The sequence below is a fragment of the Crinia signifera genome, chromosome 1 (genome assembly GCF_055691185.1).
Source record: "Crinia signifera chromosome 1, ASM5569118v1, whole genome shotgun sequence".
NCBI lineage: Eukaryota > Metazoa > Chordata > Amphibia > Anura > Myobatrachidae > Crinia > Crinia signifera.
In genome coordinates, this window is record NC_139217.1 from 374,293,077 (window position 1) to 374,305,782 (window position 12,706).

The window sequence follows — 12,706 nt, forward strand, 5'->3', positions numbered from 1 at the left end:
GCCATGGAGACCTGATGCTGTTATGTAAAACATGTGACAACTAAAAAAAAAAATCTAAGTGGATTGTGTCCGTTTCGAGGCTTGGCTCCTTTTTTTTTTTAAAGTGCGATACAAAAAACTCATGCAAACATCTTGCCTTAAATAAGGGAGTGAGGAGGAGGTGGCGTGACAGAGAAAAGGCGTGTGTCAGTTTACCGCCCGCTTGTTGCTACTTCCGGGAGTCCCGCTCCGGACACTCCCGGGTCGAAGGGGCGGTAATCTTCTGTATTTCATATAGGGATATTACTCTTGATCAAACTTATGATTTTATCATATGTAATGCCAAGTTAATTTTGATTCATGTACAGGTTTTGTATATACCGTAATTGTTTAAGAACCTAGCAAAACTAATATTTCCATTGTTTGAGAACACGATACAGTAGATATATTTATAGTAAGATTTATTTGCAGATACTAGTTTTGTAATTCCTGATTTGATAGGCAAAGAAAATGCACTCTGATGGATCGTGATTAATCCAGCAGTCAGTTTTACTATCTGAATGCCTTCCCTTAGGCTATGACCTGTTGTGAGCTTGATGTATCTCTTCTGCAGGAAGTCGGCGTGTAGTGGATGTGATGGATGTCAACACACAGAAGGGCACTGACATGAGTATGTCACAATTTGTCCGATACTACGAAACACCAGAAACTGAAAGGGAAAGACTGTATAATGTGATCAGCCTGGAATTCAGCCACACCAAGCTGGAGAAAGTAGTTAAGCGGCCTACTGTGGTATGGTTATTTCCATCTACTTTTCATTTTTTTTTTTACAGATGTTACAAAGTCAAATTTACTTGTCCATGTGTTCTACTTAATATAATGTCACAGTTAAAGGGCAAATTATTCCCCCCCCCATATCTGTATGCAAACTGTTTTTCTTATACAACTATTTGTTTTCGGTCTGGTCACCACCTCATCTTTATCCTTACATGTTTCTCCCCAGAAAGCCTTTACAGCATGGGTCTTCAACCTATGGTCCCCCAGATGTTGTGAAACTACATGCTCCAACATGCATTGCCACATTTTTTCCTATAAGAGCATGCCGAAACTGTCAGGGCATGCTGGGACATGTAGTCCCACAACATCTGGAGGACCACAGGTTGAAGACCTGTGCTCTACAGCCTTAATACTTGGACACTCTGTGGCAGTGCTGCTCTCTGTGCCACGTTAAAAAATAGTTTTGTCAATTGAAAAATAGTTTTATGTTTGAATTATTTATAAATATAAAAAATATTTTCCTGTGCTAATTTAGGAATGATCTAAAAAAATAGTACTTATTTCCTAGCACGGCGCCCACGATTTTGATTGTATTCATCAGGTCGGAAAAATCGCGTCCATCGCATACCAACCAAATCGCATGCGATGTGATCGACTCGATTTTTACATTGGAATCAATGTAAAATGGTCCCTGAGACCCGATTTTACATTTGATTTCAATGTAAAAAGCCCCAAAACCCCCCTCATGTTTTAAATGCCCCCCCAATGTTAACGCCACCCCACTATTGATGCCAACCCGAAGCGTGGCGAGCGCAGCGGTACGCGTCCTCCGACATTTTCATACCCCCACTATCCACGTCGCCGTGGAGTTGATTGTATGAAGTGTGGCGAGCGTAGCGAGCCACTGAGCCCGAAGCGTGGCGAGCGCAGCGAGCCCCATGAATAACTTCACAGGTATACGCGTCCCCTCGCGGGGCTCGCCACATTGGCCCATTTCCCATTGTCCCCTATGTAAAATCGTGTTGATCACATCGCGGCCCATTATAATGGGCTGCGATTGACGCGATCAACCCGATTTTGACTTGAAAAATAATTTAACATTATTCTCTATGGGAAAATCTCGTTGATCGCGTCGGTCACATCACGGCCCATTATAATGGGCCGCGATGGACGTGACAGAAAATCGGGTCCATCGCGTTGATTGTATGCCTTAAGTACCTTACACTTAAGGCATACAATCAATGAGACTGGCGCCGTGCTAGGAAATAAGTACAAAAAAATTGTCCAAAATTTGGCATCACCTCAAGGATGATCCTATTGTCAGCGTAAACTCTTAACCCTGACCTGCACAGTTACCAAATTGCTAGTGATCTTTCCCAAATAGGGGCTTGGTTTGTGACAGATTGCCCTAAAGTGTGGGTAACCTTGGAACGTAATTTAATGTCCCCCTGCCCACTCACTGACTGTGGCTCTCCATATCGGTTGATATTCGCCCATTGATGCCAGTTTCTTCTGTCAGACATACTCGTAAAGTTAGCCTCAGATATATCATTACCTTGTATTCAGCTGTCACTCCCGGCCATAGCCTCCCAGATACCAAATCTCTCCTTCACTTCATGGGTCTCACGGGGGGTTTTATCACTCGCTGAAGCTATATCCTTGGGAACTTTAATAATGTTCGCACAACTCCAATCCCAATTCTCCCTCTCCCATAAGGACTTCTTCAAGTTCCTTCAGCTCAGACATTGGCTATCTACGGTAACCCCAACTCCCCATGTTGTATCCACACTCCCCCGGTACATTCAGAATAAGTTTACATGCGCGGGTAGTAGTGGGGGCATCACCTGATGGTAGAGTTTATTGATGGTGCCGTCGAGCTTCAAAAAATTTCCCTCTTTACTAAAATGGGAACAGGACTTGAAGGAATCTATTAATGAGGAAGAGTGGCACCAAATCTTTCAAATTTGTTTTAAAGTGTCTAAATGTATCTCACATACCGAACAATACTATAAACTACTGCATCGTCTGTGTATGACTCTGGTATTACTGCACAAATTCAGTCCAGCTAATCCCAATCTTTGTTGGCGAAACTGTGGATATGTGGGCTCCCTATTCCACATATTCTGGGAATGTCCATATATTTCCAGGTTCTGGTCTGCGGTCTTTGAACTTATCTCAACGGTATTGAAAATCCCCATTTCTCCGACCCCGGAAGTTGCCATTTTCCACTTGATTAACGGAGGGCTTTCCAGTAATGACAGATATATTATGGGTCATTTTCTGATCACATCAAAAACTTTTTAGTTGCTCAGTGCGGGCGCTCCACCCGAATCCCAACAATCCCTCAATTAGAACAAGCGGTTCAGTATCACTGCGAATATGAGACCGCAGGAGTGCGTTACTCTTCCTCGACCTCCAACCCATTAATCAAGTGGCTTAGCTGGACTGAATACTGGACCTATAAAACATGACGGCCATGGCAGAGTCTAGATTTTGATTACTTTTTGACCTCCCCCTATAGCGCCTATAGTAATATCAATTTGCAAATGAACGCTTGTTTCAATGTGTGCCCTCCCTTTATTTTTATTTTCCCTTCCCCCTAATATCTGTTCAGTTTTGTCCTACTGCAATTTATCATTTTGTCTAATAATGTGTAAAACTAATAAAGCATTTTTTTTTTAAACATTAATTTTATTGATTAATATTAAATGTGTTCCGATGTGGTATGATCTGTTGACCTGTTCTGAATGCTGACATGTCAATGTAGACTTGTTCATTATGTTGACATTGTGCAAGTCAACAGTCAAAATTAGTCCCCCCCCCCATATTTTAGACTACCCCTAAATGTATCACTAGAATGCTATGTCAACATTTAGACTCAACATGCACAGTGTTGAACATGTCAATATTATGACCTTGCCGACATAATACCCAGTGTATACATTTTAACTGCATACCAATGCATTCATTTAGGTGTACTTTTGGTCTAATAAAGTTATTTCCAGTATTGTGTAATTATTTCCTAAGTACAGAATGTTGCCACTTGCTGGACGTTTAGAAGGCACTGCACAATTGCGCATTTTATGAGTATTCATTGGTTGGTTTGTTTTTACTTTTACGTAGGTTGATGCAGTAGATTGGGTGGATAATATGTGGCCTCAGCATTTAAAGGAAAAGCAGAAGGATGCAACAAATGTGATTGCTGAAATGAAATATCCTAAAGTGAAGAAGTAAGTCTTCTAGGTTTGTTCTGTGTGGTGTTGGGTTTTTTGTTTTCTGTAAACCTATGATATAGAAAACCTTTTAATCCTCTCATTTTGTGATGACCATTTTTCTTATCTGGTTGTGATGATGGCATGTAATAAGGACATTTATGTACACTGAATATATGCATTGTGTGTTTTAATTAAAGTGTTATTGTTGAAAAGAACACTATGTAACTTTATTCTGCAACCAAACACCGCCCGCAGTGCCCCCCCCCACCCCTTATGTCAGCTGCATGTCCCCCGCACCCACGTCATCTGGGCGGATTTCCCTGGGAATGGCCATGAAACGCTGGTCATTCCCATGGGCTATGCTCCCCGCCCGCACTGCTAGGTGCGAGCGGGATGACGAACATGTAGTTTGCCGTGGCTGATCGCACCCTGCGTCTGCAAATGCGCAGAAGCAAAACAATTAAGAATAACCCCCTCAATATCCAATTCTGGAGTGACACTTTGTGTAGGTGTAATGGAAAGTCAGCTATAATAATGTTGTGTGGGTGAGTACTTCAACATTGAAACAAACACACCTTTGGTTTTCTATTATCACTTTTAAATATCCAGTGGTTGTCTGAGGCCTCCTACATCCTTTTCCAGCCGATGAACAGACTACAGCAGTTGTCCTTGCTATCAATGATCCATAAAACATTACCTACTATTTTAGGCTCTTTTGCTGCAGTTAATAGTAAATGGAATCTATCTTTTTATAAGGTGTGTATTGAAGTGTAGTTGGATACTTTGCCAGTATATATACGGTGTTAAAATATTGGGATAAGTTACTAATGATTTTACAAGCATTAATTAACCTATAATCAAAGTGGTAAAAGGTTACAGGTATTTACACATGGGATGTTTTACGTATTTTGAACCTAGAAGGGAGGGAGGAGATACAGAACCTCACGTGGACCATTAATTCTCATTAAAGAATTAGCGTGCACATAGTTTTTAACTAAACCGATCAGCAATTTGTTCAAGTCAAGTAGATGCTCCACTTTTTTATCCAATATTCTCATTTTGCTAAAAATACCGTGTGCTTGCCAATTTATTTCTTCATACCGTGCAATGATCTGCTGTCTTCTGTCAATTCTGAATCCAAACACAGAAAAGAGCACATATATAAAGATGTTTGTGCTGGACACTACAGCAGTGAGTTTGTTCTGTGAACTGTTGCTCTGTAACGGTTTGCTCACATGTGCATGCAAATTATTACTGCGTTCTTTAGAGCCATGTGTTTTACACGCCATGTGCCTGATTCAGAGTTGCAATTAAAGCTCTGAAATAAATGCAGAAATCTACATACGCTAATCTCTATACAGCCATATATAGCACCCTTATCCTACATACAAACACCAGGTTACACCCACTCAGATGCAAGTAGTGATCGAAGATCAGTAGGTCTCTGATTTGCCCATAATTGATTTTAAGCGGTGTCTTCAGACTTTCACGTTTATTATCTACTGGATGTGGACATGGACACCGTCAAAGTTGTTGCCCTCGCCATGCTTCAGCCATGGTGCCTTGCCGCTCTCAGCACACTATTCTATTCTCCCTCCATGCCCTAGTGGATGGTCGGGCATGAATTACCGCCTGTCGGCCCCAAAAATGTGAAAGACGAATGTCGACTTTTTGACTGTCGACCTTGCCAGTGGTGACCTAATGCTTGTTTCGACATTAGCCATGTTGACCTATTTCAGGTGTCTACCCAATGCATGTCGACCCCAATAGGGTCGACCTAATAAATTTTATCAATATTCTGTATACCTGTCAAGTTTTCCAGACATTTACAAAAATATTGATTAATCACTTTTAAGAATACGTCTTGGCAGGGCCGGCGCCACCACTAGGCAGGTTTAGGCATTTGCCTAGGGCCACTGGAGGGCGGTAGTGAGCTGCAGCCGGCCAGCAGCAGCAGCAGGAAGGAAGCTACCGCAGAGGAGAGCCGGAGGAAGGAGCTGGAAGCTGCCTGCAGCGATCAACAAGGGGTGAGTGATTTCCCAAATCCCCCTTCTCCCCCTCCGCTGGAGCCCGCCCATAAACTTGCTTTCTCACTGACAGTCGCAGTCCCTATCCAGCAGCAATGTCCGGCGGCGTGTGGCGACCACCCCAGCCCCCGCCAGCTGCTCCCCCCTGGTGTGCTGGACTGACACCAGCCGGGCACACACTGCAATCTCCGGCGGGTGGAGGAGCCGCCGCCCGCCCCGCTCCAAGACACCCGCCCACCCAGCAATCCGCTCCCTCCCGGTGTGCTGGACTGACACCAGCCGGGCACACACGGCAATCTCCGGCGGGTGGAGGAACCGCCACCTGCCCCAGTCCAAGCCACCCGCCCACCCAGCAATCCGCTGTCCTGGCTCCAGTCAGTGCTGCCTGGCTGCTGAGCATTTCTGTACAGTACTGTACACACAATTTATAAAAACATAACCCAGTCACGGTGTCATATATTCACACTGATATATATATATATATATATATATATATATATATATATATATATATATATATATATATATATATATATATATATATATATATATATATATATATATATATATATATATATATATATATATATATATATATATATATATATATATATATATATATATATATATATATATATATTCGGTACAAATGAGCCGGCACTCCAACTTGTGAGCAACTGCCCCGGGTGCCTACAGTGAATGGTGGATACTGTAGAAATAACTGAGTCACTCCAGGGGACTTAGGATAATAATGAAGAGATATTTTATGCAATGCAAGTACTCATATGCAAAAAGGTCGACGTTTCAATACATTAAGTATTTTCCTCAAGACAGCATATGGGTAATAGCCCGCACGGCGGCGGGAGTACAATATAATGAAGCGCACGGAGGCGCACAGTCATATATATACATACCAGCTCCTGAAGTCGTCCACGGCCGGGTGCTGCACACGTTTACTCCAGGATGGAGCGGCGCTTGCTGCTGACGTACATACCGGCTACGTTGCTGAGCAACTAGGCTGGACGCCGTCCCCGGCCGTGGCGACACACAGAGCGAGCCGGGAACCAAACAAATTGGACAATCTTAAATATCATGATCATAGCATGAGATGAAACATAGTGGCGAAGAACTGGGTAGGTGAAATAGTGCTACCGGGTGCTACATTGCTCCCCCTCCGCTGGAGCCCGCCCATAAACTTGCTTTCTCACTGACAGTCGCAGTCCCTATCCAGCAGCAATGTCCGGCGGCGTGTGGCGACCACCCCAGCCCCCGCCAGCTAAGTCAGCCGCTCCCCCCTGGTGTGCTGGACTGACACCAGCCGGGCACACACTGCAATCTCCGGCGGGTGGAGGAGCCGCCGCCCGCCCCGCTCCAAGACACCCGCCCACCCAGCAATCCGCTCCCTCCCGGTGTGCTGGACTGACACCAGCCGGGCACACACGGCAATCTCCGGCGGGTGGAGGAACCGCCACCTGCCCCAGTCCAAGCCACCCGCCCACCCAGCAATCCGCTGTCCTGGCTCCAGTCAGTGCTGCCTGGCTGCTGAGCATTTCTGTACAGTACTGTACACACAATTTATAAAAACATAACCCAGTCACGGTGTCATATATTCACACTGATATATATATATATGTATGTCCAAATGACGGATGGCACTCTGCTTTCAATAATGAGTAGGAGACACAAGGTGTGTAGTCAACGTTTCAGTGATCTTATCACTTTTATCAAGACATGTCTTGATAAAAGTGATAAGATCACTGAAACGTTGACTACACACCTTGTGTCTCCTACTCATTATTGAAAGCAGAGTGCCATCCGTCATTTGGACTTATATGCACTTTTCTTTGGAAAGGCACCTGCGCCGCTGCTACAGTGCTGGAGTGCCAGTCTCCTGGACTTGTATATATGTGTATATGTATGTATGTATGTATGTATGTATATATATATGTATATATGTGTGTGTATATATATATATATATATATATATATATATATATATATATATATATATATATATATATATATATATATATATATATATATATATATATATATATATATAGGCAGAGAGAAGGCGCTTCATGGTGCAGTATTGCAAGTAAATGATTTTATTGGACAATAAAAATCCTGGTACAGGTCAAAGTGAACTCGTACCATAAATAAAAGCACTGTGGGCTGGATACCACAAGGTTTAAAAGTAGCCAAAGGCTAGACTGCTCACGCTTTGGTGCTGGAACGTGGAACCACCGAAATCACCGCTATGCTGGTTTGCAGGGAGGCGTGTAGGGGTCACCAGGGTCCAGACATCAGCTGTGAGGTACAGTAGGAGCATCGTAGGCCACGCCCTGACGCGTTTCGTCGTGTAGACTTCGTCAGAGGGCGTGGCTACTACAAACGCTCTATGGGTTTATATAGGCCCAAACCTAATAAGCAGATTGAGACCTATTAGCTGTAATTGGCTGCCAGGAATTAAGTGGGCGTGATAAAGAGATGTGAATGAAGCCGCTCCCCTAGCTACAAGAGGGAGTCTGGCCGCAATAGGATCAAAGGCTCGGAGCGTCAAATGACGCGGTAGGCACGTCCGCAACAAGCGGACATGATAGGACGGGCGGTTCAAAGCGTCAATTGACGCAAAGCGCCTCAGCGTGACGTCTAGTAAATAAAGGCGCCTATGTATAGCGTCAAATGACGCCGGACTACTGTGATGTCGCGCCCAGCCCGTCATATGACGCGGCAGACGTCCCATACGGCCGAGTGCACGTAGCGTCAGATGACGCGGTAATCCTAAATGTAGGTATAGCAACAGGCGTTATGGGCGTATGGGGGCGTGTGTGAGTAGCACATGATGTAAACAAAGCACTTGTGGGATGAACTGCCCACAAGTGCAGAGTGCCGATATGTACAGACACGTATGACACATATCTATAGTGTCACTATTAAAGATGTAAAAGAATGATTATGTATGTATATGTTTGGCACTATTGTAAGTTACACTATGGACAGTAATTAAACAGTGATTAAACATGATTTGAATGATCTTATTTTGATGTCGACACATGGTGTCGACTCAAACCAAAAAAACGTATTTTTGAGAAAAAAGTTTAAAAATAGGTTATAAAAAACCTTATGAAAACCAGCCACATGGAAAAAATAAAATTTGATTTTAAAAATTGCACCCTGAGTGAGCAATTTAGCCCCAGCTTTACAGAGCATATATAAAAATATGTAAAAAGGACTTCAAATGCATTAGTATGTCCAATATGCATCATATGTATAGAAAATACAAATAAACAACTGTACATCTTAATTAATATTACAAAGACAGAATCTTCATTATCATGGGTGGATTATAGTCCACAGATATATTACATACATATCACCAAGAAGGCTACAATGAAATAAATGAGATAAATGAGAAAAAACGTATAAAAAAGCACAAAGAAGCAAGACAAAAAAACAAGAAGCGACACAATGTCCCCTCATTGATTGATGAATGGGGTTCTCGTAACCCTCATTCAATCCCCCCGGGGCCAGTGTATTGAGTCGGAGGATCCATGTCGTTTCACGTTTGAGTAGAAACTTATCATGGTCCCCACCCCTTTTACTATGATGAACCAGTTCGATACCCTTAAAAGTAAGGGATTTGGGATCAGAATTGTGGGCTTCTTTGAAGTGCCTCGGCACGCTGTGGTTAAGCAACCCATGTTTTATGTTACGGAGGTGCTCAAGAATTCTAATCTTGAGACACCTCTTGGTCTTGCCCACATACTTTAACCCGCAGCCACAGGTCAAAAGATATATCACAGAAACAGAATTACAATTAATGAACTCGTTCACTTTAAAATCCGTCCCATCAATATGTGGTCCCTTTTTCATATACTGGCATACCTTACAATGAGTGCAAGGAAAAGAACCCTTGATAGCAAGAAAAGTTTCCGATGGACCCTTTACATCAATGTTCTCAAGTTGGCTCTTAGAGACTTGTTGTTTGATGGTTCTGGCCCTACGAAAGACCATTTTGGGTACCTCGGAAATATGCCCCTTCAATATTGGGTCAAGTTGGAGTACTCCCCAATGTTTTTTAAAAATACCCCTGAGTTCTTTTTCGTGGGTACTAAATTGGGTAATGAACATCGCCTCGTTGTTTGAATTCTGATGGAGGGATTGTTCAGCCCTTTTGGGTTGAAAGAGCTGGTTTCTATCAAGATCACGTGCACGTTGAAGTGCACGATAAATGATACCAAGGGGATAACCCTTCTCGGTGAATCTTTTAACGTACACCAGGGCTTGTTCCTCAAAGACCGTGGAGCACGAACAGTTCCTTCGGAGCCGTAAAAATTGTGAATAAGGAATATTATCCTTCCATGCCCCTAGATGGCAGCTGGAATATTCTAGGTAACTGTTCGCGTCCACGGCCTTGAAGAAAGTAGACGTCTGTATTTTTCTCTCGGATGGGAAATTATTTACATCCAAGACAATGTCCAGAAATTCAATTTTAGTCTGGTTAAAGGATGAGGTGAACTTTAAATTAACAATTATCGTTCAACCTCTCAACAAACTTATCGAACAAGTGTTGATTACCATTCCAAACAATGATAATGTCGTCAATATATCTTTTAGATCCTAAATAGATCCTGGCACACAGTGCCCCTCGTAGGACCGATTCTAATTATTCTCACTACAGACAAAAACGTCATCATAGTTATGGTCCAGTAAGAGAGGTCACTCCAGCTGCGAGATACTCAAAAACCCCACTCCATGATAGACATAATGCAAGATCCCGTGAGAGACATAATGAAGGATGGCAAAGGGTGCCTTATAAAAATAGAAGGCACAACAATAAAAATCAAAACCCTAAACGCCATTGGGATGAGCCGGTATTTCAGAATAAACAATCGGATAGATGGTCCCATGGTAATAGATTTGATGCCATACGCCCCAATAATGTTAATTTTTTAGGGGTTGGTCAGGGCGACAGTCTAATAATGTCGACCCCAAACAGGACGCCCCTACGTGTAAAAAGGCGACTCGTGGACGCCGAGGAAAGGGACTGTCAAAGAAGAGAACCAAAACAGAGACTAGTTCAATAACCACCGCCACCATCCCTATAGACATAGACTCTCCTGTTGACTCTCAAGTTGAAAAGTCAAAAGGTATTTTTAACCTTTCTAAACGGCAACTCAATACACATGAGATTGCTGTATTACAGAAAGGATTGTCATTTGCTCCAACACGAGGAGCAAATAAAGTCGACCTTCAAATTGACCTCAACTTGTTTGCACGCAAGCTTACATTAAAGTGGCACTTTTTGAGGAAACCTATGACAGATCAAACAGCTAGCCAGGAGGTCGACCCCATGAATTCCAACCTTAAATTGAAAACCACTTTCTATCCCCTTGAATCCCGTGGTCCGTATATTGACTTATTTACAGAATTAGTGAAAAAAGATTTTTGTAAGCTAAATGAAAAAGATATAAAAAAATCCAACTTGAGCCAAAAAGAGATTAGTGCTCTTAAAAATCTTCAGCTTGATAAATCAATTGTAATTAAGAACGCCGACAAAGGCGGAGGAGTGGTGTTGTTGGACAGGGATGTTTACGTAACAGAGGCATACAAACTACTGTTGGACGAAAAATCCTACACAAAATTGACTTGTGATCCAACTAAAGAATATCTGGCCCAACTAGACGTTATCTTGAGGAGGGGGCTTAATGAGAAAATTATTTGCAATAATGAGTATAAGTATCTGTATAATACTACTCCTAATCTTGCAACTTTCTACCACCTGCCCAAGATACACAAGGGAGTGGTGCCTCCCCCCGGGCGACCGATCGTCGCGGGCGTGGGCTCACTCTCTTGTCGTGTCTCGGAATATGTGGACACATTCATTAAAAAGTATGTGCCAGACATTGAAACCTATGTCCGGGATTCATCACATTTACTGCAAATGCTTGATAACATATAGTGGGAGGAGGGCTTTGGTCTGGCGACCATTGACGTGCAAGCCCTCTACACAAGTATCCCGCACGATAAGGGCATTGCAGCTGTTGAGAAGCGCCTCGAACGTGATCCAAACATCTCTAATGCGAGGAGGGCTTTCATTTGTGATTGTTTGAGGTTTGTTCTGCAATTTAACTACTTCGAATTCCTGGGGGATTGGTTCCTACAAATATGTGGCACCGCTATGGGCACTATTTGTGCACCCAGCCTGGCCAACTTATACATGGCGGAATGGGAAACCAATACCCTCACAGGGGCCCTTGTTGATAATGTCGTTTTAATTAAAAGATATATTGACGACATTATCATTGTTTGGAATGGTAATCAACACTTGTTCGATAAGTTTGTTGAGAGGTTGAACGATAATTGTTAATTTAAAGTTCACCTCATCCTTTAACCAGACTAAAATTGAATTTCTGGACATTGTCTTGGATGTAAATAATTTCCCATCCGAGAGAAAAATACAGACGTCTACTTTCTTCAAGGCCGTGGACGCGAACAGTTACCTAGAATATTCCAGCTGCCATCTAGGGGCATGGAAGGATAATATTCCTTATTCACAATTTTTACGGCTCCGAAGGAACTGTTCGTGCTCCACGGTCTTTGAGGAACAAGCCCTGGTGTACGTTAAAAGATTCACCGAGAAGGGTTATCCCCTTGGTATCATTTATCGTGCACTTCAACGTGCACGTGATCTTGATAGAAACC

General features: G+C 42.9%; 1 protein-coding gene across 7 annotated transcripts in view; it reads left to right on the plus strand.

Annotated features, from left to right (window-relative positions):
* Positions 1-12,706, plus strand: part of KDM2B (lysine demethylase 2B) — a 139,384-nt gene that overhangs the window by 40,716 nt on the left and 85,962 nt on the right. For all 7 annotated transcript variants that reach the window (XM_083151348.1, XM_083151349.1, XM_083151351.1 and 4 more), the window contains 2 exons: positions 593-771; positions 3,880-3,986. In XM_083151348.1, coding sequence (XP_083007474.1) covers positions 593-771; positions 3,880-3,986 — 286 coding nt within the window. The remainder of the gene's footprint in view (positions 1-592; positions 772-3,879; positions 3,987-12,706) is intronic.